Source organism: Lingula anatina, chromosome 7 (assembly GCF_051362555.1).
Source record: "Lingula anatina isolate TDL-2025a chromosome 7, LinAna3.0, whole genome shotgun sequence".
NCBI classification, from domain to species: domain Eukaryota; kingdom Metazoa; phylum Brachiopoda; class Lingulata; order Lingulida; family Lingulidae; genus Lingula; species Lingula anatina.
The window spans coordinates 10,356,752-10,379,479 of NC_141773.1; the positions used below are offsets into that span (position 1 = coordinate 10,356,752).

A 22,728-nucleotide genomic window follows, 5' to 3' on the forward strand; every position below is an offset into this window, starting at 1 on the left:
ACGGGGCGACACTGCCATTTACATAAAGGCTAGTTCCAGCTTTGTTCTTTTTCAGTCCGTTTGAATATCTGTTGACTGTTAACTCCAGTGCAGGTATGTCTTTCTATCGTATTATTTTCTATATGTAGTATAACGCCAATGAAGGCAAGCGTTTTATTACATGTACTGGTATATTCTGATTCTTTATTGACAAACACCTTCACATAAAGGTATAATCAATTACAATACGATACTAGTGGCTTGAAGCACAAGTTGAAGTTGTATAAGCACAAGCACAAGTTGAAGGTATAAGCACAAGTTGAAGTTGGTCACCTTTGGAGTCAGCCGATGGAATAGGATATTATGAAGATATGAACAACCAAGATAGCTGTGTTTTACTTTTTCTTCTAGAAACGTAACATGCGTATTTACCAGTATATGTGTCGCATCACTCTTCAAATGATGTATCGATTTAGCCCATTTTATAAGCATGGAAATGCTTGTCAATTTCATCAGTCGGGATATTTGTGCCTTAAAGCTGCTAAGAAAGACGTGTGTCGGTTTCTAGCACAGATTTACAATATTTGGGACTCCATGTTAAGGTGTTTCATACATGCAGGGCAAATTCAAGCGAGAACCTTGGTAAATAATAAATCTACAAAAAGTGGCCACTTAATATTCTGTAAATGCGCGCACTGCTTTTAAGGCATTCAAACGGACAACTAACACATTGTTGTTCTAGCCGACATTAATTTCGTCTGTTTTTCATGTTTCAATGTTCTCCACTAAAGTCATTTTCCGCGTATGCATACTCCAGCTACATTTTTTTCTTTTGACTTTCCTTGCTCGAAGTAAAACGCCATCCAAGTAATTCAGCATCCACTTAATTATAAGGAAATATATTAGTAAGTAGTTAACAAATGGAATATTATTCTCGGTCTGTTTTAACAATAGCACAGCCTTTTAAAAATATGGCCACGCCAAACGCCGATGGGAGGACGTTAACATCTAAGATGTTTCCCAATTTTATCAAAACAATAATTCTTTTGTTACACTAGTTTTCCGGATGGAATCCTCTCTAATCTGTTTCACATCTTACAGGTTTCAGTGTTAGGCGTCCCAAGTCATTGTATGGTCTTTAGGAACACGTGGTAATTACCGCCATTACGTAATCTCAAGCACACATATTAAAAAGCCCCCCGTGTATGTATGCAGACCCCTATGCACGATTATGTATGTATGTGGGTCACACTGGCTTTGTCTGAGCATTTGCACAGTATGCATATGTGATATTATCACTTCAGCTGAAGACGGAGGTACGAGTAAGGGCAGGGAATTAACCAAACCGCAGAACGAAGGACGCGAACGGCACGTACTTATTGCATCGACCTGAACGCCAACGGTTGGGTTAAATATTAAGGTAATGTGTGCTCTCTTAGTTTCTGTTTGTTGATTGTTTTTAGACACTTGCTTTTGGTTTCTTATCTAAAAATTGCTGTATTCGATGAGGCAGCTAAAATTCTGCTCATCAGGCTGAATTTATCTTTGTTTGGAAAAATTTCACCTTGCCCGGCCGGTTTGTATGGAGAAAAACTCCTTCTCGGAATGCTCTTTTAAACAACGTGTTTTAGTGACAGAATTGTACTAAGTACTTTCTCAATGAGAAGCCATCTTTTGGGGAATTTCTTTTCTGTAATGGCTACCAAGACAGTAGACAAGGTGAAAACGGCCTCCGAGTATCGCTGGAGTATCAGCAAGACTCCCCTGCAGTGTACATGCACGTTATAAGCATATACATTTGTGATACCGGAAAATTTTATTCTTTTGAAATGCCACAAGAGTGGGAGACCTTTTCTTATAATCATATATAATCATAATCATATATCAAATGTGGAAATATGATATTCAAGTTTAAATGTAATCGTCAGTCTCCCAATGTAACGATAGTTTTTTTTTCACAGGGCAGTGTTAAAGAATGCCGTGGAGGCGTCTTCTTTTCGCTCTCCAACTGGTTGGCTTAAGCAGGTTTCAAGTCAATGGAGAGGATACATATTGTAAGTATGGTACAAAAGTGGACCCAATGCCCCTTCCCCATTTTCCTAAAATACGAAAAACGGATAAAACGGATAAAACTATTTAAACAAATATATACACTTAAATGAAAAGAATAAACATAATGACAATAACAAAAAGAAATTAATATATAAAAACATGAGAATATAATGAAATTATAAAACGATGGAATAGGATTTCAACCCCTATTTCTTACAACGTATATATATATATATATATATATATATATATATATATATATATATAAAACGACCAGAGTTAGTGCACAATTAAAAAAATTAAAGCCATTAAAAAAAGTTACTTATCCTCTTTGTTTTTAAAACACTTGGAACAGGAACTTATGATGTTTTATGAAGAATAGAAGTGGAAGAATTTTAATATAATTAAGTTGCAGCGCCACCTGCTAAAAGTAGTTGAAGATTTTGCTTCAGTAAATGATGATTTGTCTGCTCGTCGTCTTGACATCTTTTCTAAAACATTGACGCTGGGTTCTTTAATTTAGACCCGCTGTACAATTCTTGTGAAACATTCAAGATGTGACGAACGAAATGGCATTATCTCGGGATGATAAACTGCATACTTATCAATAGTGAATTGAAATATTTATTTCTTTGCACCCTCCCTCCCCCACTTCCCCGTTTCACCACCACCACCACTTGTGCTACATGTATGTTTCACAAATGGAAGTTTAAATGTTATGATGAAATATTTGGTCTACTTCAGTTCGAGATCAGTTTGTGTAAGCCTTCCAAATCAGAGTTACTATTTGTCAGAAATAATATTTTCCTTATGTAATAGGTACAATATTTTTCTTATTTGCACTGCTTCTGATTTATCCTGGGACAGAGAAGACTAATTGCTAGTCTGAAAGTTCTTTTATAAAGCAGACTTAAGGGTGGTCACCTCAAGTTACGTGTCCTTACGTGTCTTTATTGATATACCTTCACAAATAAGGTACAATCAAAGACAGCACATCTAACTTTAACAGAGTACAATCAAATTAATGAATAAATATACATGATTTTAATGTTTGCATAAAGGCGATATAGATAAATACGTGTTAAAAAATCAGTTTACCAGGTCTGGCAGCTTATATTAGATCTCACACTGGAAAAGGAATGTTTACTGACCTTTACTGATCTCGACCTTTACGTATAAAGTACATTCATAGAGGTTAAACAGACAACTCCTGCTACAGATACGTAAATCTGCAGGACGTGGACACACATTTAGATCCAATTAAATAAATGTATAATAATACCAATAAATTAATTTATAAAAAGATATATTTAAAATGTACAATGATAATCTATAGGTGATGAGTTTAAATACATATACTGGAAAGAGTACAATGTATTAAGAGAGGGCCTGTTCCCTTTGTTGGAAGCATCTATTTACAAAACACATAACCATTCTAAGAATATCTAAGTCTTGAGCACCCAGAAGAAAATTAAACAGTTCATTATTGCTGAGGTCACCTAGGGGTAGGAACTCTGACAGCTGCCCTCTAAAGGGATCACGTATTGAATCATATGCTTTGCACTCTAGCAGGAGGTGGAACTTATCTTCTACTTTATTCGAATCATAATTCAAGGCCTAAAGTTCAGAACATCACTTGACCGGATTCATTAAGACGTGGTCCTTTTCCATGCGCCTACACAGGTGTAATTATGTGGTAAGTGCGGTGTAATAACCTCACCCGGCCTTCTTCCTGTAGTTAGGCTGTTTGAACGTCTACTGGAAACTCACCTCTAACATCAGCGAACACTGATGGAAGATACAACGCCGCGGGGAGGTGTACTGAAATCAGGGCCTACGGATTTTATAAAGTGCGCAGTAGTAAGGGTTGCTGTTGGTTGTAGCGGATGGTTGAGTGTTGAGTCGAGGGGACGGACAACTATTAACGTCGTTCACTGGTCCAAGCAAAAGATGCAAAGCGGTGGTCCACTTTACGCCAACCAGTAAACAAAGCAAAGCGGGGTCCCATCTTCATCCAACCAATGATAACCAATGCAAGCAGCCCCCCAGCCCCCTCATACATGTAGACCACGTGCAGTACAGTGGCATCACAAATGATATCTCATTTTGTAATCTTCATTTTACCTACTCGTGTCTGGAGACCAGGTGTTCTTTCTTCATCGAAAAAGAACTTGTTATCCCAAGTTCCACTTTTTCGTTTCCTGTGATGTATGTATGCATCTGCGCTGTTGTAGTCTCTGATGGAAAGTTTACAAAACAAATATGCCCGAAAATAAGTCAGTTTGTGTCGATCACTTTTATTTGTGAAATTGCCCATCAAATACTTCATCTGTGTGAATTGTAAGCGTTCAGCATAGAAGAGGGTTTTACTGATGAGTGAATGAATGTTTTCTTTATTTTAATAGACTCGATGGACGATGGCGGGAGTTGCTGGAGGAAGAACGCCAAGTATAAAGCACTGTCGTCTGCGTCAACTGTGGAAATGTACGCGTGGGGTCCTGGCGGCACGAGCAGCGGCGTCGTAGGGGATCCGACAAGCTGTCGTTTTCTTTTCAAGGCGCAGGATTTGGATCATGTTCTCACTGTAGACTTCAAATCAGGCTTCTTCTGGAGCAACAGAAGTGATTCCTATTTAGTCTTTTACGACGGCGACCAAAGCAGTCATGAAATGGTACGTTAACAAAACCGAACATCATGAAATTCGAATCTTATTTCTAACTAGAGGTCTTCCACGATGTGTACGCCCTCTTCTCTTTCTTTAATATATTTCTTTTTTTTCTTTCGTTCTTCCTATTATTTTGTATCGTTACATTTTTATGAAACTATACACAGAGCTCATGAGTGTAAACTTGGAAGTGGTATGGTAAATAGTCAATCTGTTTTTACATTTTAGTTGCGTTTATCTTCCAAATCATCGACACCTAAGATGCCATACAGTACCAACAGTCGATTCCTATCTGTTCGCATGATAGCGGGCAGTAGGAGCAGCATAGATTTTCACTTTAAAATAGTCGCAACACTGCGGATAGAGGAGAAAGTTAAAATGATGACGCGTGACCCAGACCTGGGTAAGTTAAACCACCCCCCCCCCACACACACACACACTCTCTCTCTCTCAGATACAGGCTACTCGTAACATACTACCTTCATTTGCTAACTGCATTGCATTCTGAGAAAAGTAAAGGTTGCACATAGTTCCGATTCTGACAGAGAAGTGCTGCCGCTGCTTCGCTAACACAGTTGATTGTAATCTTGTAAGTAGTGAGTGATTTAGAGGGAAACGCATTATCTATATATAATGTTATATGGCATTTACTTTGAATCCCTCCTAAAAACGCATATTTCACTGTTTTTGTTGAAATATAGTGGATTTAACTAAAATAAAATTGGACAAACAGTTCAGACAGAAAATATCGGTTCGCCCATTTTTTTAAAAATAAACTACGTCTACTGAACCGATTCGGCGTTAGCCTACTATTGTTAAATGTGACCTACGTTCACGTCTGCATTTTAGACTTTTCTTCTTCCACTGGGATTTTCAGCGTATTATCATCGCTCCATGGACAATAGTGGGAGCTGCGGGGAAGTCGTATCTGTCTATCGCTCCGACGTGGAGGACGTCAGAGCTGCGCCGGGATCAAATCTGCCATCAGTGTGTCAGTTAGTATTCAAATCCGCGCTCGCCCCAGTGTCGCTCAAAATGGAGTTTCACGAGATGAATCTGATCAGCATTTGGTCGATCCTGAGACTTTACGATGGAGATAATGTGAAGAGTCCACTTTTAGTAAGTTTTTATGTATTTGTTTGCAGATTATTAGTGCAATACGTAATCAATCTGTGTCCCTGCAGTTCTTTTTTACCAATATGTAATTACCTTTGATGTATATTGGACATGAATATCGACGACAAGTCTCCCTGTTAGACCAAAACGATATTGTACAACCATGAAAACTGAAATCTGGAGAGGGGACAGAGGTGAATTATGACCGGGAATTCCTCCATGAAACAGGTTGCTGCTGAACTTTCTCTGATAATGTCTATATTGGCTTTAATTAACTAGTTAATACCAAATCACAATCTCAGCATTGGTTTGTAAACAAGATACACAAGAGTAATTATGAACAAGCTATTCCGAATACATAATTTCATCACAAACTTACTTTCCTTTTTTTTTATTGTTTTCAGATGACACTGAACAGTACCACAGATATGCCCAGCGAACCCATCCTGACGTCGGGCGGGTTTCTTTTGGTGCATTACAGTCGTGACTCAAGATCGTTAGACTCGCTTCACTTTACTGTTCGCCAAGGTAGGTTGAATCCGTGTGGGCCCTCGCACTCAGACTGAAAAAGACGTCACCAGATAGGTGCAATTTTGAAAGTAAGCGCCACGGCGAAAGAATTTTTTTTCACTAACTCTCTTTTGTTGTTCGTATGCCGTCACGTCTCTTGTTCCTTTTTATAAACAAGAAAAGCAGGAGATATCTCGTAAAACACGAATGGACAACATATGATAGCAAAAAAAAAAAAAAAAAAAAAAAAAAAAAAAATTATTTGTGTAATTTCGCGATTGTCCCGCTTCATAAATAATACCCCATGAGCTCCCGCTACTCCGACGCAGAAGCCACGAAAATGGGCTCATTTCTTTAGTCACAACCTAGTTGATGCGATAGCTAGATCAAATATATACATTAAACAACGTTATCTGGACATAAAAAAATCTCTTCGGTATCTTGGAAAAATTCTTTTAATGGAAGGCTTGAGCTACTCTGCAAAGTCATATATTTTTCATCGAACTTATGCTCATGGTGGACTCAAGAAATCACCCCGTTTTGCTTCTTTTCAGGCACCCCTTATAAAACTGGCCAGGCGTTCCACGCTGCTGCTGTGTTGGGAGGCATGTCGGCCACTTTGGTGGTGTTTCTGATCATCACAGCGGGTCTATGCACCTACTTTCCTCAACGTGCCGCAGAGCGAAGACTAATGGAACAACGTAAGTCACTGAGAGTAGACCCCATAGTTTCTATGGAGGTGCATGGCGGTATTGATTCGTTTCGATTGTTTATTTATCTATTTTCCCTTTTTGCGTTATTGAAGATTAATTTAGAAATTTTAGTTTTCCGTTTTTTTAGATTTATTAACAAGGTTGAATATACAATCAAGGCGATTTATAAGGCTTGCTGACGACAAAATCTCGGCTGTTTACATAAATCAACAAAGTTAATTATATTTTTCACAATCGCATCAAAGTTTTATAAGGAGCAATCGTGGAGAATGTGATGAGGTTGCATAATGATGGCATCAGTGTGAGTAGCTTACAGCACATGGGGATTCTATCATCATTTGTATCTAGGCCAGTGATTTATGGGGTCCCTAGGGCTACCTAGCTACTTGAAGGGAGTTCGAAAAAATCAGAAAACGTGTAAGATAAAAGGCATGTCGTCGTTTTATAAATCAAAATTACAGTATTTACGTAATTTTTAGGAAGAGCGCAGGCAACAGAGCAAGCCCATCGTCAAAACCAGGAGCATATTATACGCAGTTACGTCATAGCTCCGCCCCCTGCCTACAGCGACTTGGACTTTCCGGATCCGTCTTCTCTTGCTCAACTACCCACTTATAGTGACATTGAAGCAAATCCTCAAGCATATTTGGTAGTGATGCCTCTTCCCTATGGTTTTATCCCACGGCCGACGAGTGCAGACAACCACTGTGATAGTGCACAAGGCATTGACCATGATGCTTCTACGTCATGCAAATCCACGTGACGAACGGAAGTGACGACATGATGTGAAGAGAGAGAGAGAGAGAAATAGAGAGAGGCAGCATTCACAACAGATGATCCCCAGATTTACCAGTCCGAGGATCAAATATTGCCAACTCCACTTGAAAGCAATGCCGATTAATCCCCTAATGGTCTCCCGCCTACCAAATGCGCCATCCCCGCAGGGGTCTAGCAATCAAAACCATTTTTATTTAGCTTTAATTGTTAGGCCTCTACAAGGATGGCTCATGTGGTAGGCAAGAGACCATTAAAGGTTAATCGGCATTGCTTTAAAGTATGGTCCACCATATTTGATCCACGGACTAGTCTGTCCGAGGGTCCTCTGTGGTGAATGGGACCAGAGAGAGCAGAAAGAGGAATTTTAAATTTAAATAAGGGACAGATATTTTTTCAAAAGAGTGAAGTGCAGACTAACATGGGTCTGCTCTTATGGAACACATTATTTTCAAGATAGATATGTGCTTTTATGGAAAATTTGACTGTGGACAATCTAATTAAAACAAAGCAAGGGGGGTATGGAGAGATACCATTATTATATGGGGATACTGGGTTCACTTCTCATCATGGGCTTTGGAGGACATAAGAATCGAGTTAGGGTGCATTCCCTATTAAACCATCAATCTATACATAGATTGTGACTCTGAATGCAAATAAGCTTAATTGAATGACAAGCCTCTTCAGCAGCAAGGGGGGTATTGATTTTGTGTGAAAATATTTTTCTTAAAAGCTGAACACACACAAAAATTAATCACTCCTTAGATGTTGAGAAAATGTCATTCAGTTATTCTTGACTGCATTCAGCAAGGGTCCCTGCAAAATTGGATCGATTTAAAACAAGTTTCGTTGGATTATGAAACAGTCACTTTGAAATGCAGGATATAACCTCCATCACTGCAAAATATTCAAGGTCTCAACCTTTTCATAAGTATGCTTGTGTTGAAGGGAATATCCAACATTTGACAAGAATGTATGTATCCATGTATTATATAAAATAGAGCTTTCTCTAAAGTGATCCTTAAAAAATGATAGATACAATTCAAATCACTCAGTCAATTTTATTCTGCAGTTAAAGAAACAGTTACAAATACAAAGAGTGACTGTAACATACATAAGAGACTGGACGTGCACATGGTAAAGTTACGTCATATCGTGTGACGTCATGGTCACCATGTTACTGTCAAGACTGTTGCATGTTGGAAGATACTGGCCTACTAAGTTGGACGCTATAATTCAATCATTTATCACTTGGAATAAACTGATGTTAAAACAAAGCAACTATGGTATACAAGTCCTGTCCTTTATGTGTGGGTGATGTATATTTATCGTAAAATATGAAATAATGGATATTCAACACCTTGTAATGCTTCCAGTAGTCATTTGTATAGAGTTAATTTTTTTAATACTTGATAGAGCTGTTCCTGAATTTCTCAGGAACTATCTTGAGTTGAGCTTTTTCTTCACTACTTTTTCTAATAAATATTATTCCATAGATAACAATTCTAACTGTTATGGAAAATTGATAAGAAATGACACTTTTCAATCGAAAAATATACACACCCATAAAGCCAACAAAAGTTTATGAAGCATTTTTACAAGTATTTGAACAAAGTAATGAATAGGTAAACTCTATGTAAAGAGAAAGATTTAGATAAACATACAAAGAAAAAAACAACTGAATCTGATCATTGCTGATTACATATTTTTGTACCCTGGTGCCGATTCAAAATATACAAATACCGGCTTGAAATACCAGCAATACCGAGTTATAATCAAGTCCATAATTATATCCAATAAACAAAGTATACAAAGATGATATCAACTGTAGCAAAACCACTACTAATTTAATGTAAATGCAGGAATTTAATTTCATCATTCGTTGTTTCATCATTTCTATCCCTTCAAAAGGAACTATTTTTATATTTGTTCATGATTTACAATCAATTGTCAACCTTTTTCATTATTAGTAAAAATCTATAATTTTGCTACTTCTTTGTAAGAGGATCACAACAGCTGTCATATATATATATATATAGTAAAGTGTGCTGCAGGTTGCCAAACCACCAATTATAAGAAGAGTAGTTGCATAGTTATCCAGTGGTTTGTATCTAGAGGATGATTCAGGCATTCAGCCACACCAAAATTCAGTACGTATATCTCTATATATTTTTATACATATATTGGATTCTTTTTTAGTACAGTCTAAAGCATTAACAGCCAAGAAAAAAAAAAAGTAGCAATTAATTGAGGCAATGACTACATTCCCCAACTGAAAAACTGTATGTAATATACTGTAATTCATTTTTTTTTTTACTTTTTCACAAAAATGTCTTTATGTCTTGCAGACCATATCATCCTCAGATAATAATACCCACCACAGCAATAAAATGAAGCTGACCTTTAGGTTGATGCACTTAATCAATGTAATCCCCACTATGTTCCTTCACCAACACAAAATTAATGTAATAGTATAATCACTTAAAACTACATCTATACTAAAAGTTTGAATAAACTACATTAAATGAACATACACCTTAGCTAATTTTAACATTTGCTTTAAGCTTCATTCCAACTTTTCTACGCAATTAAAACAGTTGGACTTCATCAACACTCTGTGTACATTATTCCATGACATCATTAATGTATGTGTATTACATCATTAACAATGCATATTACATCATCAAAAAATGAGCACTACTCATCACACAGCACTTCACTACATATTGCCTCAGGCAAATAGATCATCAACAAAATATACACAAATCACCTTCTAGTGCTTGTCCTTCGTCAATTTTGTGACACTATGTCACAAGTTTGCATAGATCTCTCCCCCACCAGATCACGCTATATACAAGTATTAAATTCATTTAAAAATGCTGTTAATTGATACATATTTTCTCTGCTGGATTAAAAGTTGCAGTTTATTAGGAATGATAAACAAAGGAAGATAACTATGAGAAAAAAATTATATATATATATATATATATATATATATATATATATATATATATATATACGTATATAATCATAATCTTCCTTTTGGTCCTCTTGGGTTATTTGTACTGTACTGACATATCTAAATCATCTCATTCAAACAGGCCTGAGCCTCTATACCATATAGTGTATGTGATAATACTAGTCTTGCCTGTTACAACCCAGCTTCACAATATGGTTTACCTTAAAATTAAGTGCCAAATATACAAAGCATAAGCAGATGACCAAAGTGATTGAACAGAAAGGCAATGTGCACACACTACTACTCTATCCTACCAGCAGTATTACAGATTATGTACAGCAATATTATTTCATGGTAAGAAAAAGGCACTTTCCTAGTATGGTCCTGGATATATATTAATGTGTGTGTGTGTGTGTGTGTGTGTGTGTGTGACATACTTGTGTGCTTATTTAATCAATCTATACATATTAGCCCCTAACTAGCTTTACATTATATTATAATAATTAGAAGTTATATGTAATTTATTTTAGCTTAACTATAAAGCTTGCATAAAATATCAGTAAATAAAATGTGCCTAAGAGATAAATACGCATATCTGCCAGTACTTAAGAAAATATTTTAGACTGCCATACTTGTGACCTCATATTCTTTCTTTCTACAGTAAATTTTTCATGATTATATGGTGAATCATAACAAAAATTAACAGTTGAATTTGGTCCCTCTGAAGAACTGGGTCGTTGCCAATGAAATGGAATTGGATGGAAATAATGTCTTCAGGAATGTTATGTTTTATATTTATATATACATATATTCAAATATCGGAAAGCAGATGGAAAAGGTACCTTTCACAAGGAAAGGCAACACTGGAATAAAAACTCTCAGAACCCATCTGTGCTCAAAGACTGCTCACAACAACAACAACAACAAAATATTATTTGCTTAGGATTTACTGGCCTTTTCTGAAAATGTATTTGAGAGAGAGAGAGAGAGAGAAAGAGTTACCTCAACTAAGAAGCAATCTGTAAGGCCACCCTTTTAAGACAACTGTTTTGCATCCTACCAACATTTTTTCATAAGATTAACCTTGGTTTTCACACCTAAATTTTGACATCGGATTTTTGGGGAAATGACCCATGTTTATAAAGATAAAAAAGAATATAAGGCCCAAAAAATAATGTCTCCATACATGAAAACTAAGACCAATTGAAAATATTTGCCTTTCAAAAATGTAAATACTTCAGCTATCTGCAAGCCAAAGTACCAATATGTCACTTCTGAGACTTGTTGTTATCTTTTAATTGTTATGTTACAGAAACAATTTTATAGTAACAATTTATAACACTGCATCCATTGGCCTGTAGAAAATGCTAAAAACTGGGTGACCTAAGCTGTTATAAACATGTCACATGTTAGTCCAGTATGTCTGTAATAGGCACTGAATATTAGGTTTGGTTAGCCTGAATCAGTATTAAAAGAGGTCAGCAGTCCTAATTCTAAATTTACTGGCAATATGCAGCATCATAACATAGTCATGATGCAGTCTCCAACTTTTTTTTTTATTCAGCATAAGCTGTGTTGTGTGTACTGATGTCAGTAGATTGGTACTCATTTACTGTCAGGGTTAACATGATCATATGGTCACTACCAAATACAGTCTTTAAGAGCATTCTTGAATTTGCCCAAGTTTGATACTTAAAAGGTACCACTGATGGCAGTTTAAAGCCTGCTTGATTATCATACAATAGTAACATTCATTTCATTCAACCTATTCAGCAAGAAAATAGTTCCTCAGGTTATGTATATCAGTCCATAACTTATAATCTAATTGATAGCTTTAGCATTGTGCTTATATGCCTATATATGATATATATGTAATACTATTGTAAGTAAATGTCTCTACTGGCCTTTTCTCAAGTACCGCTGGCCATTCCATTTTTCTGATCCATCATATTACCTGCAACATGAGCAAGGGGCCCAAAAAAAAGTTCGATGTCTGCCAAAGGATACTTCAGTATCCATACTTTAAAAGTCCACAGCATGTGATATGAATGACACTTCACTTTTCTAGCAAGATCAGTCTTGATAACTTTCACCGAGCAAAAAAAAAAACAAAACAAACTTGGTTAATTGCCATTCTGATATCCTCTTACTTAAAGGTACATACGAACCGAGCATCGGTGGAGTGTGGATTCCGAGTAACACATGTAAACCACTTCTACTAGATTCTTATATGACTCAAATAAATTCGACATGCCAAGGGATAAACTGAATAGATCACTCGATCAGCCATAAAAGACCTTTAGACTGCTCCTTTCTTTAAATTTATGGTTGTAAATTTAACCTACTTCCGGGACCTACTTTCCTGCCCCATTGACATACAGCTTAGAATGCCAGCAGAAAAATCTGTTCAAACATCATTTTCGGGTAAAATTAAACAATGCCTTTTGGTAATTCTCTTAGTTATACTACATGAAACTATATGCTGGCATTTGGTTGGTTTTTGTGATAAAAAATTGACTTTGTATGCATCTTTAAAAAAGTACATCTCATCAACAAATTGACTTCTTCCTATGGATCCTTTATATGCTTTCAGGACTTTTCTCAACTTTTGTCTCCTAAACAAACGGCCTCAGTAAGCAAAGTGGGTAGCAGTGCTTATCATAAAAAGGACATGCTATCATCCATTACAGGTACACTGACATTCCATCTTACACCCTTTTTCAATGCTTTGCACATGCCAATCCACTATTTCTGTACACCATGCCTCATCTCAGAGAAATTTTTATGTATAAACTACAGGTCAATTGTGGGAGAAAGGTGGACATTGGACAAATAGAAAAAAAATGCTGCCCTAAAAACGTATCATGTGGTTCCAGTAACAAAAAACAATTGTTGGTATTATAGACCAAGTTTTTAAACTCCAGGATTGAGTAATGTTCATGTTATCACAAGACAATGGGCTAAGTGAGTGGGACAAATGATGGAAAAATTCTCTACCTTGCTCATCTGAACTTGTCCAATGATATGAACTGACCCTGGCCAGCAGTACCTGATGTAAACTATATACAGTACACCATAAGATATTCAACACAAATGTTATATGAAAGAAAAAAAATAAAATAAGGGGAGTGCTCTTAAATTAATGCCTTAAACTTCAGTCGTAAAAATTTAGATTAAACTGAAAAAAATGAAGCCATAATCCAATGAATCATCAAGTTCAACTCTGCATATCAACTTGAAGCTAATAGCTATCAGAATTAAAAAAACTTAATTTTGATTAAGAATTGAACACATGACCAGACTATTACAAGGAATGATTCCACTCACACCTTCTGTAATCCTCACAAATCTAATTTAGATGAGATATATTTGGTAGTGACACGTTTTCCAGAAACATTGTTTTTTTTAGATTGGTGAAGCTGATGGTTAAAACTGTCACTTATTTGAAAGCTTTGTCAGCAGTCAACTATACCTGCCAATATACCATAATTGTGGTTTGATGTATCCAGTGACTATATGCTACCCCAAAATTTTACTTTGTCAGCAGAGGACTTAAAGCAGGGATTAAAATCCTTTGGAACATTTTTAGTCAATGGACACCGGGTTTCACTGTATGACTAAAAAAGTGTATTTTTGGATGGTTATCAAAAACAATATAAATATACCATTTTTAGATTAATGTAACCATCACTAACTGGCCTTGGCAAAAATACTTCTGGTTTGTACGAAAAATACAACTGCTTTTAAATCTTGATAAATTCTGTACGGGCAAAGATTTTATATTCAGTCTATATACACTGAAAAATGATGTAATATAAAATCAAATGTGTCTGTCTTATTAATAGAATCTTTAGCTTCAAGACAATGTCTGCAAGGAATGGAATATCTGAAGATTTTTTAAAATCAAAATTCACACACTCTGCCTCGCATTTTCATATACTTTATCAAAAATAAAAGTAAATGTCTTCATTTTCTGGTTCAGTACCAAAACCTCCAAAATTTAAATTATATCTTTGTAATTTTGTTTTTTATCATAATAAATAAAACCCTAATCTGAAGCACAAACAGAGCTTCTCATCTTGGAAGAGGTGTCTGCAGAAAACCTTTCGGCAATATGTCAACAGTCAAAGAAAAAGCTGACAACCTCTCTTTTCCATAATGGAAACTTACCAAAGCTTACATAGGCACTGCATCTCTGATAAAGCAAGGCACTTAAAACTGACACTTAAATCACACTTAACCACTATAGCATTATCAATATTTCCCAATACACATGAACCATAAGGCTAAAAAATGTCAAACACACAAGGTTAAATGTCGATACCAACGATTCATCAAAATAAAATCCATCAAACCTTCAATTTATAGAATGCAAGATATATCCTCGAATGATTAGTTATTTAAATGTATAACAAATTGAACAATTAAATTGTTAAAGAAAGAGTCTACAATAGACATTCACACTTGACACTAAAGCAGGAACAAAAAGTAAACCTTTCAAAATGAGCGAATAAAATTCTGAATGTACATAACTACTGACCTTATTATCATTTTTATTAAAGAAACTTTCAAACCTCCAAAAGGCACTTTTAATTTTTTTCTAAAAACTAAGATCATGTAATGACCTTGACCTTGGCCTCTCCCACCTAGGTGGCACTGATTTGCTGAGCTTGCGGTGGTGACTGTGGCCCATCTTGTGTATCCATATCTTCTGCTGCTGTGGGGAATACTGGCTGTTCCCTCTCAATGCCTGGAAACACTGGCTGAGAGTCAGGCACGGGAGTGGGAGGACCTTGTGATGATGAAGCCTCCTGGGACGAATCCCCGTCCATAGGTGCTAATTCTGGAGGCAATGGGGACTCGGCCTCCAATGGGCTCTCTGGTTCCTGCAGTCCTGCACCTGGGGTGTAGTCTTCAAAACCCTGCATGTAGCCCACAGCGTCTGGGCCAAGGTACTGATAGTGGTGGTTCATATAATCCAGGTCAGCATGCTTGAGGCGCATGTGTTTCTGCAGGTCTGCCTTGTAGCCAAAGGTCTTCACGCAGATGTGACATGTGAATGGGCGCTCCTTAGTGTGTGAACGCATGTGCTCAACAAAAGTTGAGCGGAACCGGAACCGTTTCAGGCAATACTGGCACTGAAAATGTGCAATCCCAATTTGCTGGCTTCCAGAATTTTCATGGATCACCAGGTGACGTTCCAGTAGACTCTGGAATTTGAAACGCTTGTGACATATGCGGCACTCATAGGGATATGTCTTGGACTGATCGTTGTTGCCTCTTTGCCTTACACGGTTGACATTGTGGTATTTCTGCATGTGCTTGTTATAGCTGCTGCTGAAAGAAAAGCCAGCATTGCACTGCTCACAGACGTAGGGCTTAGCTTGGGAGTGGACAGGCATATGTTTGCATAGATCCCCTTTATAGGAAAAGGCTTTGCTACACACAGGACATACGTAAGGCTTCTCCTTTGTGTGTGTACGGATGTGCTCATTGTAGCGGCTCTTAAAGCGGAACTTCTTGTGACAGTACTCACACAGGTAGTATGGAATGGATTCGAGGTCAATACTTTTGTCGGCATCCACTATATCTGGGTCATGGGTCAAATAGTGACGTTCCATCAGAGATTTCTGCTCAAACATCTTGCCACATATTGTGCAGCCAAATCCTTCATCCTCTCCACCTTGGCCTTCTGTGCCCCCGTCCTTCTTCTCCGAACTCGAACCTACTGTTGATGGGGAGAGAGAAGCTGGGTTGCTGCCGTTCCCCTCACTCTGTTGCAAGACAGGTCCGTTACTGATACTGGAGTCCAGAGAAACAGGACTGGCATTAGGGAATGTATCATTTTTGTTGTTATTATTGTTGTTGTTGTTGTTGCTGCTGCAACGTTGTGCGTTTACATTGTCGGAAATAGATAAAGGAGCCGAACCACCTTGGCTGCTGCTGCTGCTGGTCTTCTTTTGTAGTTTCTGCTTCAGGCTAGCAATGGTTTGGTGCAGAGACTTGGAGCTGATGGCGGCTTTGCTGCTGCTCTTCTGACTCAAATCAAGACAGCCTTGATCATCCATCTCTTCATCCTGCTGCTGTGGTTGTTGTTGTCCAGCCTCGTAGACAGATTCCATGGGGCCATTGTGCCTGACACTATTGCCCTTCGGCTGATTCCCCTCTTCTTGCATATACTGACCCTCCTCGTCAGAAGTAGGCTCCTGCTTAATATCGATCACCAGATTGCTGTCAGCATCTGTGTCTGTAGAGAGGCTTCTATCCCTCCTATCCTCAGACCCTGCATTGCTATGGTTACTGGAAGGCGGAAAGTGAGCAGCTTGCAAGTCATCTTTTTGACCCGACTGCCCACCACCCAAATCTTTCCTACGCAAATCCTGTGCCACAATTTCCATGCCCTCACCTCCTTCGCTTGCAGGACTGCCCCTGGCATTCATGGGAAAGTGGGGACTGTAAGGGGTAGGGCCTCTCAGATACATATTCACTGGAAACATTACCTGGTCCACCTGGGCTCTGATCTGGGATGGGCTCAGCAAAGGTGGAGGCATCACATGAGGGGGTCTGTGCCCTGGTGAACTCATGGGGCTCATCTGACCCTGCTGCTGTTGTTGCTGACCTTGAGATGGTCTTCTCAAGAGGTCCCGAATGGAGCCATCTGTGGCACCACCACTCGCAGTGCCATCTGGTGACAGATATGATGGACTCACTGTCTGGCTGTTACGACGTCGACAAGAGGCACTGATGAGAGGAGGCGGTCCACCTGGTGGGCTGTGCATATACTGCCCAGAGACTGGGATGATGAAAGGCGGGTGACCCATGGGGCCTGGGAAATATGGCATCTGGAAGACAAAAATGTAGTGATGTGAATGTTGAGGCCACTATACTCAACAACATGTGTCACATGTTATAATTCTTTCTTTGGGCAAATAAAAATATACTTGTTTTGACAATTTGGTAACATTTCTTTAGAAGCATTTTTCTAAATAATAAATCAAATGTTTCTGGGAATATCTCAATTTACTAAGGAAGATAAATGGCCAATTTTGTCAGTACTGGACACAAAACTGCGACATGTTCATGCAGCATGTAAGATGTTCAGAAGGTATGATTTAAATGTAACTGTTCATGAACATTTTCAAATTCCATTTATTGAAACTGGAGCAAGTTTTTTTTTTTTCTAATATCAAAATCAAAGCATTATTAACAGACAAGCTATAGGGACAGACCTACAGTGTATATGAAGATACTGGCTGCCAAAATCCATATATAGGAACTAGGAATGTTTAAAAGGAAAAAGACGCCCCTCCACATCTGTGAACTCTCCTAGTGAACTGATATTTTTTACAAAATCCAGTAATTTTCTTAGCTTAATTTTCACATGAAAACCAGAATACCTCTTCTCTAAACAATTTACATTGGTCCCACTGAGCAATTTCAAAAACCACACCTACGCGTTTTTTTTTTTTTTTTGTATTTGATTTCTTCAATTCTTCACAACAGACAACTAGTTTTTTGATACTCAATCCACAGGTGAATAAAAGCAACTCAATTCCTCAAAACGAGAGAAAATCATGATTCCAAAACAGATTTGGCAATAAACAGATAGTGGACATTCACTTGTGCCAAGTGAGAGGAATTAGGACCATGATGCAAAGTTAGATCATCTAGGGGAATTCTTCAAAATATCTCTGGTAAGTGACCAATCAGAGGCCTACAATTTTACAATAGTGAACAGTATACCTGCGGCGCTGGTCCCTGAGATGCCATGCCATTCTGTAGAGCTTTGCCTTGTGAGGTAGTCAAAGAGGAGGCTTCTACACCTGGGAATACACCAAGTTTATGAAAAATATAAGATAAGATCTTCATCACTGATATTTTCATTTATAATTTAGACAAAGGTCTTTTCATGCAAATTAAAAATTTTTATTATTATTATTTCAAAGTTAACATTTATTTTTTATTATTCAATCAATAGAAATTTACAAAAGAGAATTAGCAACATTGAACAGATAAACAGGAATAACTCAAGGCGGCTAAGAATTTTTAAAAGAAATAAAAAATAGTTAATCAGATCAAACCTTTAACACTTGATGCAAAAATAATAATAATAAAGAAAGAAAGAACGAAATAGCACAACTAATCCTTGTTAAAAGCCAAACCATCTCTTTTTATGTACGTTGGAAAATGTGCAGATAGACAAAACCCATCTTTTTTTCTTACCCCCTTCTGGACTCAGGCTACTAGTGCCAGGTTTACGCCCTGTCCCATTTCCCTTTTTCACTACTTCAGTGATCTGAACAATCTGGACATCGCCGCTGTCTGACGACACACACACAGTGCCTTCGATGACGAGGCATGCATGGTGACTGATCTGGTTTCGACACAGCTCTATAATAGCCTGGGTCATCAAATTTTTAATGTGTTTTTGCTTTTCCACAGTCATTGTCTCAGGTTCTCCTCATCTCTTTCATAATGATCTGGAAATATAGAAAATACAGTGATTATGAATTATCTTTGTTTTGCCTTGCCACTGTTATATGTCTTGGCTTGTTGGCATTTCTATTCATTGAATTCTCTTCTGGAATAAAAGGCATGCAGAAACAGTGAAAATGGTCAGAATCATTTCATAAGTTTGACCACATATTATGTTAATATATAACGTACAAAAGACTGCACTTTTTTTCAATGTCCAATATTCAGTCCTATTAAATAGACTCATTCCTCATATTTTCGGAGATTCTTAATAATTTTCATTTCCATCGAAAAATATGCTTAAATAAAATTGCATAAAATTAATGGAAGCCTTACTTTATTCAAAGCATCAGTTGGAGAGAGATTAGACGTTATGCTAAAAAGGGCATGATGTTCACTCAACTCAACATTAACAGAAACAAATTAACTTCTAAATGTCTCTGAATCTAAATTGTAAACCTATTTGTTTAGCATGAAAAAAACATAATTGTCTTCCATTGGGTATGGCATTTTTTCCTAAATATATGCAGTCTCAGCCTCTCAGGTATAAATTTCACTGGCAGACTATCCACAAACAGGGAAATGGCCTACAGGTATGAAATCCATCTTCACAAAAACTGACAGTGTCCCTCTTAGACACGAAAATCACATCAATGTGACAAAACCATATATAAAACCTTTTAATCTTATGACAAACCAGTAACAGATTAAATTAAAAAAAAAAAAAAACCTGAATGTTAAGTATTTCCTGCCCCTAAACTTTCAAGGAAATGCTCAAGTTTAATCGAAAGAAAACACATTTGCCACTGCCAAGCTGCGGGGCAAAGTACAGGATGTGTTAGATTAAACTATTGAAAATTGAAATTGAATTTTATTTGGTATGTCAGCCATATCCTTTTCCCCAGTTTGAGGTTTAAACATTTTTCTCTACATGGAGAATATGAAGTTTTCACAGTCAGCATGTATGCAAGTCAAAGTGTTAATATGTTGGTACACTGAAGTTATCCTCATCTCATTAAATGCTTTCACATCAACAAAAATTAAAATACTTTCCACTGATTGCAGCTAAGCCATCAGAGTTGCCAGCCAAACTTGAGGCCACTTGAGTGCACTGTACATTGCTAGATAATTTAAATTGGACAATTCAATGATTGTAATTGTGAGACTTTATTACATTTGCCTTGAATATATTGTTACAATGAAACTGTTTCAAGTTTGCATTTTCTGTTTCTGCTTCAACATGTCCAACTTGGCCTACTTCTTTAGTGGGGTTTATCTTTGTGGTGACAGATCATGAAATGGAGAGCATATCCTTACTGCATGTATTTACTCACTGTAATACATAAATAAATAATTGTTTTTACTGATGTAACCTTAGCAAAGGTCAACATACTCTGTAGTCTTCAAATTCATAAAAATTCACAGTAAAAATCAGAGAATGGTTTAACATTTTTCTTCTATCAAAAAAAAAAAAACATTTCTGGGTGAAAAACATTCACTTTAAATTCTTCCAGTTCATAGAAATTAAAACTAAAATTCACAGAATGGTTTAACATTTGCTTCTCCAAACAAACCACATTTCTGGGTGAACTGTGATTACAAGCAGCAGGAAACCCAACCCCGCCACCAGGATGTCAGATAGTACTGAGGAAAACATACTGTAAGAAGACTCCACACCAACTTCAAGAAACTATTAAGTTGACAAAGCCTTTTTTTGTTTTGTTTTGTTTTAAATTTCATCTGTATTGATGGTATTCCACATTTTGATCATAAAATTTTAACACTTGTTGGTATAAATAAAGCATTCTTCATCTCATATTTTTATGTATATTTAAAATACGAAAGTTAAGTGACTGTGAGAGTGGAGGCCAGTGCTGGGAATAATACAATGCATTCCTGTTTTTTCAGTATCACAAAGCATTCTTCTTTACGTTTTGATACACAAGCTGGTGTTTGGAATACTACCATACAAACACAACCAAATAAGTTGGGAATACTATTGCATATACAAGATCAAACAAGTCAGAAATACTACTACATTTACAAAACTAAATATGTTCCATTATACTTACGTTTTTGCACTACAAGCACCAACTGGCATGATAAACTTGTAATTTCACAAATTTCAATATTTATCATCTTTTCTCTGGGGAATATGTTATTTACATTGAATAAGATGAATACCTACATTATACCTATCAAACGTTAACAGATCAATGACCCGAGGTCTCAGATGATTGATTTTCAATAAACACCTGTATAAATGTTATGATACTATTGATCACTAGATCACACAGATGGAAAAAAACCCCAATAGTTTAAATACCATGTCTCCGCATTTAATTCAGATATGGAACATAAGACCTTTCAATTATATAAGAACTGCACAGTTGCCATGTGTCAAACTCCTCAATTTTTTTTAACATTCCAATTTTAAGCTATAAAAATAATAATAACAAATAACAGCAGTACATACCAAGACTTAATACATATGTATGACAAGTAATTTATACAATCAATAATGTCAGTCACTGAACATTCACATTACTGGCATAATAAAACTTCTACCATGAAAATGTTTAATAGCTATCCCTGTCATTATCAGAAATATGCAAAGGCAACTGTATTTTTTTCAAGCACTGCTATAAAAGCTGATATGTAAAATGATAATATTCCTTGGTCATACTTTTTACTGTTTTTGACATGATTATAATACATCCCACACTTGAAGAGCCACTGATTTATATGCCAGGCTCTGGATCGACTGAATAAGACAGCTGTAATTTTCATGTACAAATTTTAAAGTAAGGTTCACAGGAAAATCGGATACATACTCCTATTTTTATTTAACTGTTCTGTGTGATGAGAGATCCCTTTTACTTGCTTGATTGAACTTTTTATAGCCAATGAGTGTTCCAATCTTTAACTTCAGAATTTTTATGACCAAATCACTCAAATACTTTGAACATTTGTTTTAATTATAGCTGTCTTCACTGCCTTCAGAATCCAGCTCGGTAAAACATGAAAAAGTGAAAAATTTGTCTGGACACCTCCTCAACAGGTGGCAGCACTAAAGTAGATTGCCATGTGCAAAATAACAAGAACCAGGCATAAGAATACTTTCAAATCCCATTTGCAATGCAATTAGTGTAATTTGGTAAGTCCTGGAGTCTAAATACAAGTTTCAATTGGTCGATCAATGATCAATTCCAATAACTATTGCCGAACTTACAAATTGATCTTCTGGGTCCTTGCTCTTTGTGCTCTTTCCCTGGTAATCAATGCAACATAATGGTAACGCAGGAAAACATGGGACAATTACTTGTATTTATGGGAAACGGTCATCGAATTTTTGGATGCTTAATATTCACATGCCCATTCCCTCTCCTTTTAATATAAGGACTTTGATTTTCATTCCATGTTAAAATATAGGCACTGATTCATGTACATGGACGCTAACTTTACCATTAATTCAAAACACAAAG

At 36.8% G+C, this 22,728-nt stretch overlaps 2 protein-coding genes across 3 annotated transcripts in view; one reads left to right on the forward strand and one right to left on the reverse strand.

The window, feature by feature from the left end:
* On the forward strand, nt 1–9,090 carry LOC106160938 (uncharacterized). Its single transcript, XM_087018424.1, has 9 exons — nt 1–93; nt 1,284–1,399; nt 1,941–2,033; nt 4,437–4,702; nt 4,925–5,099; nt 5,574–5,815; nt 6,217–6,340; nt 6,877–7,023; nt 7,515–9,090. Exons 3-9 carry the CDS (start codon nt 1,955–1,957, stop codon nt 7,796–7,798), a joined length of 1,317 nt encoding a protein of 438 aa, XP_086874550.1. The 5' UTR covers nt 1–93; nt 1,284–1,399; nt 1,941–1,954; the 3' UTR covers nt 7,799–9,090.
* Nucleotides 8,851–22,728, reverse strand: part of LOC106160937 (uncharacterized) — a 24,553-nt gene continuing 10,675 nt past the window's right edge. For both annotated transcript variants that reach the window (XM_087018421.1, XM_013537742.3), the window contains exons 2-4: nt 18,992–19,248; nt 18,512–18,591; nt 8,851–17,610 (exon numbers count right to left, since the gene is read on the reverse strand). In XM_087018421.1, the coding sequence (XP_086874547.1) occupies nt 15,415–17,610; nt 18,512–18,591; nt 18,992–19,214 (2,499 nt within the window). In that variant the 5' untranslated portion in view covers nt 19,215–19,248 and the 3' untranslated portion in view covers nt 8,851–15,414. The remainder of the gene's footprint in view (nt 17,611–18,511; nt 18,592–18,991; nt 19,249–22,728) is intronic.